Here is a 20,562-nt window from a genome sequence, read left to right as displayed (position 1 = left end):
AAAGAGACAGAAAACTGAGGAGGGGCAATGTGGGCTAGACTGTGTAGGGTATTATAGGCCACTGGAAGGGTTATGGCTTTAACTCTGAAATGGAGAGCCTTCTGAAGGATTTAAGCAGAGGAGTAACATATCTGATTCAGGTTTTAAAAGAATTTCTCTGACTTCTATGTTGAGAATAGACTGAAAGACTGGGAGCAGGGAGATCCATTAGGGGGCTACTGTAATATTCTGGGTTAAGAAATTATGGTGGCTCAGACCTGAAAATAGCACTGTAGGTGATGAGAAGTGGTCAGATTTTGAAGGTAGAGCCAATGGTATTTGCTGATAGACTGGATGTATGGTAGGAGAGAAAGAGAAAAATAAAGGATGGCTCAAACATTTTTGTACTGAGCAACTGGAATTGCCATCAACTGAGATGGGTAAGGCTGAAAGTAGGGTAGACTTGGTGGAGAGTAGGGAGATCAGTAGCTCAGTTGTGCTCATGTTAAGTTACAGATGCCTACTAGATATCCAGGTGGAGATATAGAAATGCAATTGGATACACAAGTCTAGAATTCAGGATACAGCTTTAGGCTAGAGATGAAAATTTCAGAATCATCAGCATACGATGGTATTTAAAGCCATAAAACTAGATGAGATCACACAGGGAGTAGGCATGAAAAAAAGCCAGGGACAGAGACACAACTGAGGTACTTCTGACAGCAAGGTCAGGTTCTGTCCTCTGGGCTCCCACTCCCTCTAGGAAAAACCCCTGCCCCAGGCTCCCAGGTCACAATACTGACGACACTGTGTGGGTAGTGTCAGTGTCACCTTCCTCACCAGGCTAGGAGTTTCCAACTAGATGGATTCACTTCTTGAGCCACAGCATGTCCTGTACTTAGGGCTTGGTTCAGGCCAGGTCAGTATAGCTTCAAATTATGTCACATGAGTGCTTCTCAAACTTTTATACATCACAGCACCCATACACAAATGCTAACATTCATAGCACACGGTGGAGCAAACTGAGGAGGATACCTCTGGTTCCGAGACATCTCAAAGGGTTGAGGGGATATCTTGGCACATCTGTAATGTGACACAGGGATTAAGACCTACTCTAACCAATTATTTCCCTCCCCTCCCCTCACTACCTTCAGAGAAGCTGCTGGCAGCCTGGACTGAGGTGGGGCTGCCCCTCCAGGATGTATCTATAGCTGCCTGCAACTTCTGTCGTCGTCCTGTGCACTTCGAGCTCATGAGTGAGTGGGAACGTTCCTACTTTGGGAACATGGGGCCCCAGTATGTCACCACCTATGCCTGAGAAACAAGCTGCCATGGATCCCCACCACACCTGCACCTCTCTTGGGGCTGGGCCGCCTCCTGTCCTCTGCTTTGTTGTGTGCCTCTAGCTGACTTGAGCCTGAAAATAAAGAGCAAAGTGTAGCATTTGTAGCCCTTTGTTTGACAGAGAACAGACAACTACATTATACCTGACCCCCTTAGACAAGTGGCAGAGCCATGAGGAAACCACTGATCACCTGTTGGTCTGACCATCCCATTTTACTGATAGGGAAACAGATCCAGAAAAAGGAAGAGGCCAAAAACTACACAGTGAGTTAAACAAAGAGCCAGGACATTTGGCAGGTTTATATCAAATGGCTCTTTCCCCATGGTTTCAACAAGAATCCAGGGATTGACTCTTCATGCGTAGGCCCAGAAACTCAGGCCCCAGGTAGCCTCTGAAGCCAGGAGGTGGAATCAGCCCAAACCAATCTGCCTGGAGAAAAAGACTGGTTCCCCAAAACTTTGGAGATATTTTCCAACAGAGAGAATGGATGTCCTCCTCAATCCATTATCCTCTTTGCTTCTCACAACACCTTATAAAACAAGACTTATCAGTTCTGTTTCCCAAGGTGAGAAAGAGGCTTGGCTATAGCAAGCAACTTGTTCAAGGCAATGCTCCCAAACTTTCTAGGTCATAACACACTGAAAACATTTGCATGGCACGCTTGGGTGAATTAATGGTATTACTTGTCTAGGAGGCAATCTTTTCTGACACTTGTGCAATTCCTGGTCCTGCCTGGCAACTCTAGGGTTGAGGGACCCATTTCTTTCTACCCTGTAACCCATTTGTGGCAGCTGTAAGACACATCAGTTGAGAAACAGTGGTTTAAAGCTACACAGCCCACCTGAGCTTCCTGCCCCACCACACCCACCTCCCTTGCTGATCCAACCTCAGCAGTGCAGGGAACCCCAACAACTCAACAGAGCACTTTAATGGTAAGCACCAATCCTCCTTCCTCCCCTCTCCCTGGAAGTTATATCATCAGGTTACAGGCAGTTGGCAAACCCGGGACTGAGATAACGTCTCTGACTCAGCTTTATGGAGCACATCCAAAATGTCCACATGACATGGTGCACTACAACAAAGACACATACTTTATTTAGGCACAGATACATTTCCCAGGAAGGAAGGAATGGGTTTAAAATCACAACTTCCTGGGGCAACTGGTTCCTCTGTAATTCTGAGAGGGAGGTGGGAAGTGGGGTGGGGGACTGGGTCACAGCATTAAGACAAAAGAAGCTCACCAGTGAGGAGGAGCTAGGCAGGAAGAAGAGAGAGGAAGGGAGGCCTTGGAGGAAGAAGAAAAAGAGGAAAGAGAAGGGTCCCTGAGGAAGGTGGAGGAGGAAGAGGAGGTGGGAAGGAGGTCTTGAGGAAGTAGCTTAGGAGGAAGCTGGCCTCAGACCATGTACAAGGTTAACCATGCCAGACATCCCTAGGCCTGGGTTGGTTCAGCTGGGCCTGCTCCAGAGGAAGAAGCTGCAGCGGGAGGAGGGGTCAGTGGGAGGACCCTGGGGCCTGGCACACATGTAGAAGTGGCGGCCCAGGTTGGGTCCTGGCTTCTTCACAGTTCGCATTACACACGGCTCCCTGTGGCCCCCACACAGGGGCATGGGCAAGGGCCCCCCCAGCAGAGACTTCCAGAATGAGGTCCGTACCTCCTTTTCATCCTTGGCCTCTGAAGCCTTGGCCCGCCCCTCCACCACATTGGCCATCACGTCCTCTTCTGAGGTCTTTGGGGTCATGAGGTTGCCCAGGCTAGGAAGCCCCAAGTTAGGAGAAGCTTGGGGACGACTGGAGGATGGCTGGAAGTAGCTCATCAGGTTTTTTTGGCCTCTACTGGAACCAGGTTGACTTGGCCGAGACCTGGTCGAGCGCACACGAGCTTTGTTTTGGCGCATCTGTACCGGTGTTTGATTGCTGAGCTGTAGCGCTGACTGCCTGAACACAGGATCTTGTTCGAGACGAACTAGGAATCTAAGGATCTTGAGCTGGGTGCCTGCAAACTCAGGGAGGAAGCGGGTGCACAGAGGAGGGCACTGTTTTGCCGGCACAGAAGACACGCTTAAGACTGCACCCACAGGGCAGTGGTCAGAGCCCATCACCTCAGGCAGCAAGAAGGAGGCCTGAAAGGTGTCCATGACCAGGGTCCTGTCTCCCAGCACATAGTCAAGCCGAGAGCCATAGTTCAGATGGCGGGCGCCACTGACTGTGGACCAGCAGGTGAAGGCCCCCTTCTGCTTTGGATGGAAGCATCGGTAGCTATCAATGAAGGGTCCCGTATGGGAACCAGCCTGGCACCCCAGGTTACTGAGCAAGTGGTCCATCCACTTGCGACCTGGGTCCTCTTCAAAGCGTTCCTGGGGAAAGAGAAGGGGGACAAAGAAAGAGGTAGAACTAGATGCCTAGAACTGGAAGGGACTTAGATTAACTGCTTCATTTTACAGACAAGAAAATGTGGTTGTTTCAAAGAAGAATGCTCAAGGTCATACAGTCCAGAACTGGCAGAGCTGGGATTCACTTTCCACCCTTACTGATTTAAAAGGCCATGATTCTTTTTCCCCTCTGCATCAGGCTACCTCTACCTTGCACTGGGCCATAAATCCCAGATCTGAAAGCTTGCTGTTAATCAAAGCAATTCTCAGAACTGCTCACCAAGAGAATGGAAAACAGCAAGTTAAAAGTGGTTACCTCCAGGAAGTAGGGCTGAGGTTAGGAGTTAAGAAGCCTGTTGCCTTTTCATGTAAACCCTCTGGTACTATTTGGCTTATCTTGTTGTGTGTGTCAAAGCCTTCACTGACCACACCCCCTTCCTGAGCTGAGGGGCTCCAGGGTTTCAGGTCTGAATACTTCCTTTGGCTCTGATCCCTAATTCATCATCCATCCAATCCACTCACCCACTCATTCAGTGCAACAAATGTTCAAAGAACACTGATTATGTGCCAGGCACGATACTAGAGACAAAGTGGGACCATGATCTTGTCTTGGGGACCAACAAGGCTTCCTTTCAGGAAGTGATCTGGAGCTCAGAAGTGAAGGCTGAGCAAGAGTAACCCAGGCAGAGGGTGTTACAAATTGAGAGAACAACTTCTGTGATGGGCCTGTGGAGGGAGGGGACAGTATACCCTAAAGACTTGAGGGGCAACCAGACTGACTATCAAGAGGTGATGGTCACTTAGACTAGGGTGGTGCCAGATGAGACAAAATGAAATTAAGAGATGATTTGGAGCTAGAATCAACAGTACTCACTGACCAATTGAATGGGAAAGGGGGGTAGAGAAGAACACTAACACAATTCCCTGGCTTCTGGTTGGAGCAACCAAGAGGACGATGGTACTATTTAGGGAGATGAGACTAGAAGAGCTGGTCTTGTGGGAAGTAGACATACTCTGTTATTTTGGAAAGATTGTGTTTCTCAGGTGATCTGGTACATTAGTTCTCTTTCCTTGGGAAAAAAAGAGTATAGGAAGTGCACTCGAGATATCTAAGATATTTCTAAACTAAGAAGAGAAGGCATAAAAGTATATAACACTATCACAGGAAGCAGCAAAAACAGACTAAGTAAACACCGATAAGGAATAAGGTAGGGAGGATTGAAGGTTTGCAGTTTGTAGTGTACACTCCCTTCCCCACCACCACCACCAGTCTCTCATTATCTCATTTCTGCTCATTTTTCCCAGCTGAGAGACACATTTATGTTCCTGTGGCTCTTCTGCAAATTAATCAAGGAATTTTCCTACAGCCTCTTCTTTGAGCCAAGCCTACTGCTGAGTTGGACTGTGCCAGCATAAGTTACTTATCCCTCCCCTTATGAGGCAAGCTATGATGAGAACTGACTTGGAGATTCTAGGGCAGTGGTCCTCAAGCCTGAATATACAATAAAATCAGCCCGGGAACTTTCAAAATATACTGCTACCCTGGCTCCACACCCAATAGATTCTGATTTAATTGGTCTAGGGTTGCACCAAGGTATTGACATTTTTGTAAAAGCTCCTTGTACTAATGTACTTTCAAGGGTTGAGAACCATTGGCATAGAAGGACTCAGAGATGAGAGGTTCACACAAGAAAAGAAGACAGAGGGAGGGGATGCCTACCAATTCAGAGGACAGTGAGAAAAGCCAAAATGAGAATAACTTTTGCAATGGGCAGAGAGGAGACAACCTGGCTGGAGTGGATGGAGTGTGTAGCGGTGCGGAGGATGGAAACAGAGACTGGGTGCAGACAAGAAAGAGTTTTGAATGCCAGGTCTGTGTGTTTTCTCTGCATCACAAAGGTAACAGAGAGGTGTTGAAGGTTCATGAGCAGGAAACATAGTATATTAGGGAAATGATCAAGGCAATGTGGAGTTCCAGGCTCTTGAAATCTGACTGAAACTCTCCAGCCCCATCTCCTGCTACTCACCTTCCTTCTCTTTCACCCCCTAACAAGAATGGGACTTGTAGTTCTCAATGCACACGAGCCAAATTCTCACCTTGCATCCTTTGCTCATCATGCTAGAATTCTTTGCTTCCCACCCCAAAGCTCTGTTCTACTCATCTTTTAAGATTCAGCCATTTTAAGATATCTCCCCTGATGTCCTGGCTGGCCCAACTCCTATTTCCAGGCTCTCCTAACCTCCTGGGCTGCTGTCTCTGCCTCAGCCCTGAAGACACCATTCTATAATTGACTGGTCATGTGTCCATACCCCACCACCATGCTGAGAGCTCTAAGGGGCCGAGCCAGCACTGACTACTAACTGAGTCCACAGCACAATCTTCAGTGCTTTCAGAATAGAATTTCAAACTAAGCTCTGCTTTTCCGTGAAGGGAGCTGGCCCCTGGGCCAAAAAAAAAGCATTGATTGGCTGGCTAAACAGAACCATAGTCAGGAGTGAGGTCAAAGGCCTAGAGGGAGCCTTACCAGGTTGACTGCATCCCAGTGGTCAATGGGGCGGTGAGCTGTATTCAGGTCCCCCAGAATGATAACATGGCTGAAAAACATAAAATGAATGTTCAGAAAGGGAAGCAGTAGTCCTGGCCCATCTACTTTCTCCTGGGCCCAAGATCTCAGATAGACCACCTGCCACATAGAGGTCAAGGTGGGGTCCAACGGCAAGTCATAATAGCCTGTCTCTCCAATTTCAGTATAACCTTGATGCCTTTTACAACTGACCAACACAATTATGATCTCCAAAGGTAACCCTGTTCCCTGTTTGACATGATTGTCTCACTTACCTAATGGCATCTTACCTAATGGCAACTTTCTGGTCCTTCAAAGATGAGCTCAGGTACCACTCCCTCTAGGAAGCATCCCTTGATTATGTCAACCTACCCTCACTTTCCTGTCCCTCCCTGGGATAAGACTTTTCATTTGTTCCCAAGTACATTACCTTCCTCATCTCATTTCATCCTTAAAACTATACTCTGAAGTAGGGATTCATACACTTATTTTACAAAAGAGAAAATAGAGGCAACACTAGCCTTCGGGCTCACAGTGAGTAAAAGAGGATCTGGGATAGGTGCTCAGAGGTATCTGAGTACAAAACCCATATTTGTATCACTTTACCTGGTCCCTACAGCTCTTAGACAGCAGGGTCTATTCTGGTGGGCCTGCTGGTGTCTACAACTAGGCTGTAAATGAACTCAAAAGACAAAGATCCCATATCCCTCTCAATGGACCTTGACACGGGGCTGGGCACCCGGGACAAGCTCAAGGAAGCCCTGCTGCCCAGGTTTGCAGTACCTGCCAGCTGCCAGGAGGGCTTCTGCTCGGATCTGCAGCAAGCGATAGAAGCGCATCTTAAAGGCGAGCCGCTCAGGCTTCCCAGGGTCCGCATGGGGGCAGTACACGTTGATTAGGGTCAAGGTCTTCTCCTTCCCTTCCCATGTGCTGGGGAGAATAGAAACGGCCCCCGCAAAAGGGGTCACTTTCAAGCCACCCTTCCCCTCCCCACACCATGTGGCTCCCACTTAATGATTGTCTGTGGGATGGAAGTGAAGGAAAGGGATAGAGAGACATGAACAAGCTGGCATACACAGGACTTGAGGACTGACTACATCTAGGATGACACTCGGGTAAATCAGGTGATGGTCCTGCCATTCACAAAGACAGGACACAGAAAGAGAGCAACCTGGGGCAGTAAAGTTGGCTAACTTGCTTCTGAGGCACCTGTGGTAAAAAAGAGAGCTAGTCCTCCCGGCCAGGCTCCCTCTCCCCCCGCCCCCGCCCCTGTAGAAATAAACTCAAGGCTCAGAAGAGAATATGATTTGTTCAGGGTCACATAGCAGGTTGCCTTGCCAGGACTGAAGTCCAGGAAAGGCAAGTTTGGGAAGTTTTCTATGGTGAATGTATGTTTATAAGGCAAGCCTTAGAATCACCACATTCACAGAGTTGAACCAGTGATGCTCGGTGACAGGCGGATGTGGGCTATTACCAGATCTTGTGTTGTGTGAGGAGGGCCCGGCCCTCACTATCCAGAGCTCGAAGCTCCTCTTGAGTGAAGTCATCCACGTTTCCGTAGCAACCCACGTCCCCATTCTGAGTGGCAAGTAGGCCACTCAGGCCTTCTTCAGCAGCCACTGGGGTAGCACTCTCCTTACAGAAGGTGGCTACACCTGGAGACAGAGAGGGTACTCTAAGCAGGCCTGGCAGCCAACAGCCTGTTGCACAGTCTATTGCCCCTGCACAGGTCACCCGACTCATCTTCATCAAGTGTGGCTCTCTTGATGACTCCCCCAACTCAAGGGCCATGGATGCCTGAGGCAACTCCTCTACTCAAACTCTGGAGTTTCAGTTCCTTCATCTAGAAAAGCTGCAGATTAATAACAGCTAATATTCTAAGTGCTTTACATGGTAGGTGCTCAGAAAATGTTAGCTATTATTATTATCACATGGATTAATTAGTTTAGTCCTTGTAATAGCCCTAAGAAGTACACATTATCCCCATTTTCCAGCTGAGGAACTTGAGGCATAAAGAGGTTAAGTAGCTTGCCAGAGGGTACGCAGCTAGGAAGTGAGCTAGGATCCAAACTCAGGCAGTCTGGCTCCAGAGCTCATACAACTAACCATCACACTACTGTGTTTCTGAGATCCAATATTATACATAAAAATTATCCTTCATATAACCTGATATGGCTTTAGCTCTGTGGATGAAAAGCCTACATTTATTACCTTCTCATTAAATATTGAAAACCCTTTCCCACCTGTCTCCATCACTTTAAAGTCCCCAGAAAGCCCCATTTACCAGAATAGCCACTACGGTTGCGGCTGAAGCTGAAATAGGAGTTACAGCCCTCAATGATAGCCAGGGGCTCTGTCAGCACATCCCCTGGAAAAAAAAAAAAAGATGTAAGATTACATCAGAGATAAAACTAGGACCCAGGACACAGAAAGGCTTGGAATTACAGCTGTAGGCTAATTTCTTGCACACATCAGAGCCAGGGTAGAAGAGAATATCGAGTACCTATGATAAGAAGAGAAGCTAAAAAAAGGTGGGGACTAGAGAGGGAATTGTTATCAGAATTACGAGAAAGGGGAAGACTACTGAATGGGAGGTGAAGAATTAGGTGGGAGGAGGCTAGGTGAGTAGGTGACTGGAGGAAGTTGGGGGTGGGAAATGGACATATGGGAGAGAGAACTGGGAATCTGAGCTGGGAGTAGGAGGTAGGAGAGGGAATTCAAGGATTTGAACTGAGGATGGAGGGAAAGTAGGGAATGGGTCTTAGAGGGAGGTGGGTGGGAGAGGGAAGGAATCAGGGGATTGAGCTGTGGGGGAGAGGGAATTAGAGGGTCTAAGTTTGGGGTGGGACATGACGTAGAAATGATGAGAAGCTCTCAGCTGGGGAGGAGAGATGGCGGTAGAGATAAGAGGTACTGGGGATCTGAGATAGAAGTTTAAAAAGGAGGAAACTAGGGAGTCTAAACTGGGGGCAAAGATGGTGTGAGAATTAAAGGATATGAACTGGGGGCAGAAAAGGGAAAGTGGGGGTGTCTGTCTTGGGAGTGGGAGATGGAAAGTGTGTGGCAGGAGGAAATTTGGGGGACTGAGCTGTGTCAGGAGAATGAGTAGGAATTAGAGGATCTGAAAGAAGATGGAGATTGCAAGGGGGAGGGAATTATGGTTCTGCTGAGGCCAGGAGATGATGTCGGAATTAGGAGATCTAGCTGGAGTGCGAAATATAGAGGGGGGATCGGGATTCCAGACGGGCTCTAGGGGGAGGACTCTAAGGATAGAGAAATGGGAAAGTGAAATGATATGGAGCAGAGAGCAAAAGGTGGCGGAAAAGGGAACGTGTGGTAGGGGTCCTGAATTCTTGAGCGCTCACTGGTTACTTTGGTCTCCTGAAGACAGACGATGTCAGCATCCAGCTTGTCCAAAATGCGCCCCATGGTCATGGCGGTACAATTGCTGGGCTCCTCGTATCCCACCCCTTGCACGGGGCTGCGAATCCCATTGATGTTCCAGCTCACCACGCGCAACATGCTGACAGCTAACTGCAATGCCTTTAAGCCCGCGCCCCACGTAAGTGAGAGCCAAAACCCGAAAATTCCTTTGTCCGCCAGGCCTAGCTTTCCGCGCGCGCATTTGCGCAGGCGTTCTTGTGCGTGCCGCAAAAGGGTTGGACACACATGGGGCGGGGATTCAAGCCCTTCAGTTTTCATTGGCTGGAGAAGCGGAAGCTGAAGGGGGCGGTGTGGTAGCCTAGGGGCAATGAATAGTGAGAGGAAGGCCATGGTTGGGCTCGGGCTCCTGCCCCTACCACCCGACACTGGCTCACGTGCCTGAGTCTGACTGCGTTTCTGCTCTGCTGAAAAGTCCCCTTGGTGCTTTCCATTACTTACAAACGAGATTTTACCACTTTTTAAGTGGCGGAACCGCGCAGCGACCGAAGCCCCGCCCACAGTGTTCAGACTGCACCCCTGAGTACAAAGAGGGCTGCGGCAACCAGCGACTAGGGAGTGGCTGGCGTAACCCTGCATGTAAATGTGGGCGGGGGAATGCGCGAAGGGAACTTTGCGGCCGGAGGAGGGAGCAATAAGAAACGCACTCCATTTTGGAAATTAAGATCTTGCTGGTCGTCGGTCATCGTTTGCAAATACTTTCTCCCAGTCCTTAGGTCATCTTTTCGTTTTGTTTATGGTTTCCTTTGTTGTGCAAAAGCTTTTAAGTTTGATTAGGTCCCATTTGTTTATTTGCTTTATTGCTTTTGCCTTGGGAGACTGATCTAAGACGATATTACCAGGAGTTATGTCTGAAAATGTTTTGCCTATGTTCTTTTTCTAAGAGTTTTTTTTATGGTGTCACGTCTTATATTTAAGTCTTTAAACCATTTTGAATTTATTTTCATGTATGGTGTGAGTCTTCTAACTTCATTGATTTATATAAGGCTGTCCAACTTTCCCAGCACCACTTGCTGTAGAGACTGTCTTTTCTCCGTTGTATGTTCTTGCCTCCTTTGTCCAAGATTAATTGAAAGTAGGTGTGTGGGTTTATATCCAGGCTTTCTATTCTGTTCCATTGATCTATATGCTTTTGTGCCAAAAGAATCTTAATTAAAAATGTTTAATTTTTATGTTATGTATATTTTACCATATTTAAAAAACTAATAATAAAAGGAATGAGGAACCATCACCTCTACCTATTTCCAAAACATCACCCCAAAGGGAAATACATACCCATTACGCATTAAGCAGTTAGTCCCTATGCCCTCCACCACCAGCACCTTTATGGCATCAATTTGCTTTCTGTTCCTGTGGGTTTACCTATTTTTGATATTTCATGTAAATGAAATCTTTGCAAAATGTACTAAATACCACTTAATCATACACTTTAAAATTGTTAATTTTATGTTCAAATTTACCTCGCTTTTTTAATATATATACACACTACAATATATAAAATAGAGAAACAACAAGGACCCACTATACAGCACAGGGAACTCTACTCAATACTCTGTAATAACCTGTATGGGAAAAGAATCAGAAAAAGAATAAACAGTATATGATGTATTTTGCTATACACCTGAAACTAACACAACATTGTATATCAACTATACTCCAATATAAAATATTTTTTTAAAAAGGGGGGGAATAATGAAATGTTCTATGTGTAGTGATATAGAAAGATCCCAAAACATATTGGGGGGTGGCAGGCTGCAAAATAGTGAGTATTGAACCTTTTCAATAAACCACGGGGAAAATGAGGGAAAAAAAGAAGCACTCTAATGGAGTAAGATTTAGAAGAGGACCTCTGGCTTTATTGGGCTGGGGGAGGGAGATGGGGAAGCTGTATCAAGCCCACCCTGCAGTCATTATTTGTCTTGGGCCTTATAGCATCCCTTAGGATGTGGCCTGACAGGTACTTCCTCTTTGCTCTGTTTCTCAGATTATTAAAATCAAGGCCAAGAGAGTTTAAGTGGGCTACCCAAGTTCCAGAGTAGCACTGTCTTCCAATATAACCTATGGCTCTTCCATATGCATTATCTCATTTCATTATCAGGGCAACACTGTAAGGGGCATTGAGGCTAAGAGAGGTTCAGTGAATTCACCCCAGTATCACAGAAGCAGTAGAGCCAGGATTCAACCCCTGTCTTAATCAGCTCAAGGAATACTTTCCTAAGTAAGTTTTTTCTAACCTCCCCAGTTAGATCTTTTCCTCTGGGCCCCCACACCACTCTATGGTCCATTCTGTCACAGCGCTTACAATGCACAGCTACCACTGATTTCTATTTCTGTCATTAGACTGCCAACAGCTTGAGAGCAATGACCATATCTGATTCATCTTGTTAGCCCCATCCCCTAATATAGCGCACAACACATATTAGGAGTTAATAAATATTTGTTGAATGAATGAACAAATAAAGGGCAATAGCAAGAGCATCAACAGGTTAGTGACTTGTTTTTGATAACATAAAAATAGAAATAATAGACATGCCCAATGTCCAGGGAAAAGCATAACTTCGCATCCTTAGGTTCCTCACCCAGAATTGTGGCATAATTACTTTTCCCCCAGAATTCCATAGCCTTAAAACCATCATTCTCAGTGTCTGCAAAAAAGACCCAAAGAGCTGCTTTTCCTCCTGGAGGACTTAAAGGTTACATTCCAGTTGTTGCCATCAGAAAATAGCCCTGCAATTAAAATTAAGATGTTGGTGCTTTAAGCTTTTCCATGTTTTGGTGGTTATTGGCTTAGGATTGAGTCCCAAGAGTGGAATAATTAGGACAAAGGAAATGAACATTTTTATTGCTCTTGCTTCATATTGCCAAATCACTCTCCAGTAGGGGATCGTGCTGATTTACACTGAAGACCAATCTGAACCAGCCCCAAGGAAATCCAGATCTTGCCTGTTTACATTGCTGGTTTTCATTTCCCCATTCTGCAGTAGCTTGTTAATATTAGTTCTGACCTTTGGGGCAAGGCGAACACATGGTTGGCCTGAAGAGAAAAGGCTCTGGGTGACTCAGGAACTTCTTTGGCAGCTGATATTTCAACAGCGGGCACACACCCCCTCTTACCAAGGGTACATCCCCAGCCTTCCCAGGGAGCCAACGAGTGCCTCCAGGCTCCCTGCTTGACGCCACTCTCTGTACCTGCTTTGGGGGTCTAAATGCAAGAGAGCCGTGTGTCGTGTATTGGATAACTAGCGATGGAAGAAAAAACCTCTAGGAGAACAGGTAGGTGAAACAGAAGGAAAAATAGATAGGAGTTAACACAAACCCAAATCCATTCTTTAGGCTCTCTGGAAAGTTTTCTTGGAATAGGTGGACACTCAAACTGTTCACTAAAGTGTATGGGAAGTTGGGGATAACATGATTTCTATATTTCATTATCTATCATCCATTCTGACCTGTCTTTGTGGAACACTGGCCCAAAGGGCAGTTCCCTAGCACTTTAGAAGTCTCTTTAACATGGTCTAGTCCAGTTTTGAATGAACTGGGTGATAGAGATTGTATCTCTTACCTCCCAACAGGTATATAAAGTAGGGCGGGTTTGCTGTGGCACTTTGAACAAGTCTTTTAGCTTCTCTGGGCTTCAATAGCCTCTTCACCAAAATGGAAATTGAAGTCCCTCCTATTTCCCTCAGAGGACTGTCACAAGGTGAAGAGGAGTGGGATGACAGGAACTAAAGCGCTTCTGAAATATTTCAGGACTTCCGTGCTCTGTCTTAGTGATCCTACTTTTTCTGTAGCCTCCACAGGCAATACCACACATAACCCTCCAGCTGCTCTTCTCCCTGAGTGACTATGGTCTGTGGAGGGCTACTCCTAGGACTAGGATAGAGCAAACCTTGGGCCCCAGGCATGGGGCTGAAGGTAGTGGGGGGATGGTGGGCCAGGGCAGTGGCCAAGAAGGAAGTGGATCCTAGGCTGCTGCCACGGAAGGCCTGATATTCACATATAGGCACCTGACCTGTAAGCATGCAATCTCCCCTCCTCACCCTAACACAAATGCATTCACACCCACACACTCGAAGAATTACCAATAAGAAGACCCCATTTGTGATTTTGATACCCATCAGTACTGTCTTGATACTGCTTTTAATGAGATTCTCCCATACACTCCATACTTTGGGAGGATGGTCAGGATCTGTGGGCCTCAGGTAGTCATACTTTATGCTTTTCCTCCGTAGAGTTAACCCCAAATTAGAATTTGTGACTCAGCTCTTGGTCTTGAGTGAGTCTCTGATACTGAGTGAACAATTTTTTCTGTAACCAGTTAATTGGAACTTTTTTCTGGAGGGGGGGGACTTCATTCTTTTGTTCTTTCTGTTCTGCCCCGTTCAGGGTTGAGAAACTTTCTAGATCCTACTACCACCTTCTACCTTCAGACCAAGTTAGTTCCCCCACCCAGTTCCCTGGATAGCTCTCTTTTATAAAATTTACCTTTGTTGAATGGGGATTATTTGTACACATGTTCATCTCGTCTAGGGCAGAGAGATGTAGATTGAGCAAGTCTCCTCTGTGCCAGGGCCTGAGCTGGACACCTGGAAACAGATCACAGATAACTGAGATCCAGTCCCCATCCTTAAGGAGCTCACAGTCTAGTAGGAAAGTAGACCGGTAAAAGGTGGATACTTGCTCAGATAAACAGAAGCATATAGGCAATGTGGGAACCAAAGCCAAGGCTTCTCAGAGGAGGTGAGCATTGAGCCTGGCCTTGAAGAGTGAGTCAGATTTCACTGAGAATGGAAGGGAAGAGAAGGCATTCCAGGCTGAGCAAAGGCCCAGAGGCAAAAAAGTACACAGTAAGTTTGGGGGCCTAGTGAGTCAGCTGGCACAATTTAACCACAGGGGTCTAAAGAGAGACATGACTGGAGAGACACGTTTGATTGAGAAGAGCCAGGACTGAGGCCTTCCCATAAAGCTTGTTTAGTTTTCCTACTTCTGGGGATCAGAATTGATAACAGTGGTTAAAACACACACACGCACATGCGCGCGCACACACACACACACACACACTCAGTTCCAGGTAGTTTTAAGTTGGGTTTTCAAGCCTGGATCCTAAGTTTACCCTTTCAGACCTTGTCAAAAGCCTGCTAAGCTCCTATCTCAGATTTCCTGCTGCTAAATTTATCTTTCTGCCTCTTGGCAGGGTCATGAGGACAAAACTGTAAACATAGAAGAGGGGTTCATGTGACTGGATTGATTACCTCGGACAAGCCACTTCCCCTCCCTAGACCTCAGTTTCCCTGTGAGGCTAGTGAGAATGTTTGGAAGGAGCAACTATGATGAGGAATATGTTTCTTTGTGGGCCATGGAAAACATACATGTAAAGGGTTATTATTCAGATTACTAGCCTTAGCAGAGTGATTACCAGTTAGGAGACTTATTACGATTAAGAGAGTTGCATGTCTTCCAAACTCTAGTTCTAAGACTCTAAATGTTCTGAGCTAATCTAGAAGACCACATTCTTAAATCAAGCTTGACTGATCAGTTAACCAAAGAAAAGCCCTGGACTGGAGAAATCAGATCCCCAGTGTTCTATTTCTAACTTGGTGACTTGATTTACTATAGGATCTTAGGAAAATACTTCCCTCTCTAGGCTTCCATCTTCTTACCTGAGAGGGTTGGATGCAATGATTTCTAGGGGACCTCTGTATCACAAAACCAAAAAAGTAAAAGTGAATTCATCTTTCTAACTGATTGGCATGAGCTCTTTATTTATTATAAATGTTAACCCTTTGTCATAATTTTGTAAGTTTCCTTTACTGAGTGTTTCCTGAATGCTCAGCATTACACCAGAAGTTGCATATTAGCCAAGGAGGTAACTGACCTTTTACTTCACAAAGGGAATCAGAGTGTTAGGTAATATATAATGAACATTTTCCAGGTTACTTTATATGTGTTAACACATTGAATCTTCAACAACCCTAAGGGAGTAGGTACTCCTATGAGATGAAAACACCACGGCACTGAAAAATTAAGTCTTCTACCCAGCGTGTCATAGCAAGGGGCAGAGGTGGGATTCCACTCCAGTAGTGTGACTCCAGAGCCCATTGCTTTTAACCACTGTTATCCACTGCCTCAGTAGATTCATTTAGAAGGGCAGGCTTTGAAATGTATCGAAAGTTTGGTATGATTTATACACAACAAATGGAGGGAATCTAACCCTTATGTAGACTAGGATTCTGAGAATGTATTTTAAGGAACTTCTTAAAAGGCAAAGTGGAGCTGAGAGCATTGGAGGTCAGGGATTGGAGATTGCTATCCCCATGAGATTGCCCTGGTGTTGCCCAGCTCAGTGGAAGAAATTGAGCTTTCTTGTAGCCAATCACTGGAGGTTCATCAAGGGGTGGGAAGGTTGCAAAAGAATGAAGTAAGAGCACACTTGGACGTCTTCCAGGTAAGCTATGCTGTTAGATGAGTACTACACATAAAAGCTTCAAAACAACCAGGGGGATGGGGGAGGGTAAAGCAGAGACATCTGGGTAGGATGGCTCTGGCCTATGGACTTGTCCTACTTTGAGGCCATTGCTCCCAACTCACCACACTCTGCCTGCTGCAGCCTCCCCCCCAAGCCTCCATCCCCATGACTTGGCATGAAGAACTTTAGTATTGTTCTGGGTCAGATCACAATGCCTTTCTCCCTAGGGGACCTGATGGCAGTTGGCAGTCATGTGAACAGTGCTTATCATCTCTCCCCCTAGCAATGGCTGCATTCACTTCTCTTCCCAAGGTGTCCAATTCACTCTGATTTATTTAGCTTTGGCTGGAGAGAGCATAAAGAAGATCAGATAGTGCCCATCTCTCCAAGAGTGTCCTGGGTAGCACATTTTAGGAGAGAGAGGCCCTTCAGTAGGAAAGGTAGCAGAATTCAGGTAAGACAAGGGTTGCAATGCCATTTGCGGGGGAGAGCATTGAGGCAGTAAACCTTCCACTTCCAGTTCAGACCTAAGATTGCTAGCTCAAAACATTGCATTTTTCAGTAGGAACTTTGTGCTTGTGTATTTGTACTTGGGAATCTTGCATTTCTGATGTGGATCTCTGTTTCTGGGTTGGAATTTGACATTCTACTTGGGCCTGTTTTTTTATTTTGAAGCTATGAAAGCTGCTGAGATCTGCCTGCATCACCTTTGCCTCCCCACCCCGCACAGGATATAAGCACATGATCTTCGGTCTTTTATTTGCATACTCTACTAGTCCTGTCTTCATTGGAGGGAAGTGACTGGCCAGACGTGGGCTGTCTTGCTGGCTGCCTTCCTTGCTGGGCTCCAACTTATCTCTTATGTACACAGCCCTTGGAGTTCAGAGGCCTCTGCTGACCTCTGTCCAACCTCTCCTCTGCACCCAAGCCCCCACTGGTACATACAGGAGCAGAGGCAGACAAGGCAGGCAATGACTAGGAGACAGGAGAGGGGCTGGAGACAGGCTGCTAGAGAGCTCAGAACCCCAGCACACCTCCCTGTCCCAACTCTGTCCACCACCTGCTGTGACCACAGCAACAGAAGAGACAGCTAATAAGACAAAGTGAGGCCCGGTACCTTGAGGACAGTGGTGTCATTAGCTGCGACGCCTAGGATGTCTCGAGAGATGGGAGAACTCACCCAAACCAGATTGCAGAAGATCTGGATTCCACACAACGGTGGCAACAGCAGGCTGCAACGCAGGAGGGGCTGTAAGTGGGGTTTGCTTCCGTGGGCTTCAAGGTGGTGGTGGTAGAGTGGACGTAGAAGAGCAAAGGACATTCCCCCCAACCACCCCCACCCCAACCTGAAAGTTGGAATAGATGAGCAGCTGGATGAAATAGCTGTAGGATAGATAACAAGAGGCTAATGTCAAAAAGGTAGAGAAAGAAAGATAGAAAGAGAGAGATGAAGACAGAGAAAGAATGAGGATTATATAAAGACCATCATAATCAGAGGGATTTTTGACTAGGAATTTTTTTCTTTCTTAACCAGAGCTTGTTTGGAATACTTCTTGTTGGAAATTTGATGTTTCTAGTTCAATGTTAGCCTAAATGTTTTATTTTGGTGACATCAGTGAAGTGTCTGGAAATTAGTACTGTCTGATAGTGCTTGGGTGAAATAAGGTGATGGTTCCTGGCCTTGTTTCTCAGAGGACAGGTGATGGGTACACAGCAGTACCATATCATTGGTCGGTTTTGCTCCTCCCCTTTCTCAGGCCTCTTCTAATAAGCCTCTGACTGGGTTGGGAAAGGCTGGGTGTCCTGTCTCCTGCATTGCCTTCTTGGCACATATGGACACTTTTGCTGCTCTGGGGAGTTGAGGGAGAAGACATTCAGGGAAAGCCTGCTGGTGTAATGTTCACTTTGAAAATTTAAGAAAGCAGGTTCAAAGGGGAAGCAAACAAAACCTGTAAAATATATTTTTTAAGTAGACTATACCATTTCCAATAGATAACAGTGTACAGTTGTGGATCAAGGTGCTGCCAGCCCAAGAATTTTGGCCTGAGGAGCCATAAGGTGTGCAGAGATAAGACAGCTGTGGAGTGTGGGACCCAGACATCTCAAGGACCAACTGACCAAGCTTCCACTGTGCTAATGCTAGAGGAGGTCCAGGCTCAGGGCTAGTGAGGGGAGGATCCAGGAAGACGTAGGATGCTAAATATACTATGTAGAATGGAGGGTGTGGATAGAGGGAGAGGGGTAAAAACCAACCTCCTGTTCTTCTTCCTCCTCCTCTCCACCAGCAGTTTCAATCTCTCATCTGGTGATCTAGGAGCCTGGATGAGACTGAGAATTACACCCCAGCCTCACTCACCAAGCCACTCTATCCTTTCTAAGGGGCTGTTGGGTTTAGCTGGCAAGCAGGCAAGCCAGTCTCTGCATACCTGAGTCCTCCATTGTTAGGACCCTTATATTCCTGGGAACTCTGTCTTTCAGGTTGGAGAAATAATAGATATAAATCACCTATTATACTGTTTGTCATATAGAGGGTGCAAAATAAATATGTGCTCACTTTATTTCTGAGCCCGTCTTTCCTCAGCTGGAAGACAGAATTAATACCTACTTCCCCATGTTGTTGAGGTGATTCAGTGATTCAGACTGCCTAGCTTTGAGTCCCAGCTCTGCCACCTCTTGTCTCTGTGACCTTGGACAATTCTCTTAACTTACCTGTCCTTCCATTTCCTCACCTGTCAAAAGAAGTTAGTAATAGTGTTGTGAAGATTAGAGAACTAAAGCATATAAAATGCTTAGAAGAATGTCCGGTGCATAGTAAATACTCAATAAATCTTATTATTATTATTATTTAAACAAGAAGGTGGGTGTGTGGTCTTTTTGCCCATCATATCCCCAGCATCAAGCCCGAAGCCTGGCACATAGCAGATACTCAGTAAATGGTCGCTCTGTGCTACTTCCACTCTACCACTCACCATAGCCAAGCATGGGGCTCTGTGTATACAAGACAGTAACTCATTAGTGATTGACTGAATTATGTCAGACCGCAGATATAATAAACTTAGATAGTGCCCTGGGCAATGTCTGCCTCACCTCCCTTGCTGAGGAGGCTAGGCTATTTACCCCAGAAAGATCTGAATTACCTCCTGCTTGGAGCATTCTCTCTAGAAGACCTGCCCACCCCCACAGTGGGCAGTGGGGGAGGGGATGCACACAATCACTTAATGACGGTTTTGAGGATTAAATGCATTAACGTGTGTAAAGTGCTTGAACAGCTGTGTATATTCATCTGTGACTTGGTTTTTCGCATTCAGTGTTATGTTTTTTTGTGCCATGTATAATATTGTTGCATGCAGTTGTAGTTTGTTTATTTTCCTTGCTGTGTAATATTACATTTTGTGAATATCCCATGATTTACTTATCCATCTTACTATTGATGTACCTTTAGGTAGTTTCGTTTTGGGTTATGAACAATTATGCAATGAGGATTTTTGTCCCCATAAATTTTGGAATCACTTTTTCAAGTTACACACACACACACACACACACAGACACACACACACCTTTTGGGATTTTGATTGGAATTACAGTCAATCTGTATATCAATTTAAGGAGAATTAACATTTTGTGATATCGAGTCTTCTGTAAACATGGTGTGCCTCTCTATTTAGACTTTTTCGATGTTATTTGAGTGAAGTTTTATAAGTTAAAAGGGCTTATACATCAGTATAAGACATTTTTTGCTTATTTTTGTTGCTATTGTATACCTTTTTAGAAAATTACATTTTATACCAATTTATTGCTAATGAGTACAAATATAATTGTGGTTTTTTCGTATATTGCATTTGCAACTAGCAAACCTGATAAACTTTCTTATTAATTTTGATAATTTATATGTAAATGACAGTTTTCTTTTTTCCCTTCCAATCCTTATTTTTTAAAATCTCTTTTCTTATATTACTGCACTGCTAGGACCTCTACCTTTGATACATGCGCACCAACGTCGAATAGAAATGTTAGTATTGTGCATGTTTATGTTGAACCTAATTTTAAAGGTAATGCTTTTAAAGTTTCACCATTGAGTAAGTTTGCTATAATTTTTTTTGTAGATACCATTAACAGGTTAAGAAAGTTCCAGTTTGTTCTTAGTTTGCCAATAGGACTCCTATCTACTTTATTTACTATTATTATTAGCCAATAATAATTATTTAACAAAAGATTTACCTTCTTAGCAATTTTTAATGTGTACAATATTATTAACTATAGGCACTATGCTGTACAGTAGATTTCTAAGATGTACTTTTCTTGCACAAACAAAACTTTGTACCATTTGACTAATACCTTCTCATTTCCCCTGCCCCATCCTAGCCCTTAGCAACCACCATTCTATTTTTTGCTTTTATGAGT

General features: G+C 45.4%; 3 protein-coding genes across 5 annotated transcripts in view; 2 read left to right on the top strand and 1 right to left on the bottom strand.

Annotated features, from left to right (window-relative positions):
- Positions 1 to 1,422, top strand: part of ALAS2 (5'-aminolevulinate synthase 2) — a 23,975-nt gene extending 22,553 nt beyond the window's left edge. For both annotated transcript variants that reach the window (XM_024767187.1, XM_024767186.1), the window contains one exon: positions 1,134 to 1,422. In XM_024767187.1, coding sequence (XP_024622955.1) covers positions 1,134 to 1,297 — 164 coding nt within the window. In that variant the 3' untranslated portion in view covers positions 1,298 to 1,422. The remainder of the gene's footprint in view (positions 1 to 1,133) is intronic.
- Positions 1,423 to 2,388: 966 nt separating this feature from the next.
- On the bottom strand, positions 2,389 to 9,998 carry APEX2 (apurinic/apyrimidinic endodeoxyribonuclease 2). Its single transcript, XM_024767185.1, has 6 exons — positions 9,623 to 9,998; positions 8,542 to 8,625; positions 7,732 to 7,912; positions 7,041 to 7,187; positions 6,219 to 6,288; positions 2,389 to 3,678 (listed from the first exon to the last, which is right to left on the bottom strand). The coding sequence occupies exons 1-6, from the start codon at positions 9,957 to 9,959 to the stop codon at positions 2,770 to 2,772; spliced, it is 1,728 nt and encodes a 575-aa protein (XP_024622953.1). The 5' UTR covers positions 9,960 to 9,998; the 3' UTR covers positions 2,389 to 2,769.
- A 2,846-nt stretch (positions 9,999 to 12,844) lies between these two features.
- The window catches only part of PFKFB1 (6-phosphofructo-2-kinase/fructose-2,6-biphosphatase 1), an 83,693-nt gene continuing 75,975 nt past the window's right edge, over positions 12,845 to 20,562 (top strand). Inside the window, exon 1 of one of the 2 annotated variants that reach the window (XM_024767184.1) lies at positions 12,845 to 12,971. In XM_024767184.1, the coding sequence (XP_024622952.1) occupies positions 12,944 to 12,971 (28 nt within the window). In that variant the 5' untranslated portion in view covers positions 12,845 to 12,943. Of the gene's footprint in view, positions 12,972 to 17,082; positions 17,413 to 20,562 lie in introns of those variants that run through there. The other variant, XM_024767183.1, reaches the window with a different exon arrangement.

This window comes from Neophocaena asiaeorientalis, unplaced genomic scaffold, assembly GCF_003031525.2.
Source record: "Neophocaena asiaeorientalis asiaeorientalis breed wild unplaced genomic scaffold, Neophocaena_asiaeorientalis_V1.1 scaffold313, whole genome shotgun sequence".
Classification (NCBI taxonomy): Eukaryota; Metazoa; Chordata; class Mammalia; order Artiodactyla; family Phocoenidae; genus Neophocaena; species Neophocaena asiaeorientalis.
Note: the sequence above shows the minus strand (reverse complement) of the source record. Positions and strands in the feature narration are given on the sequence as shown.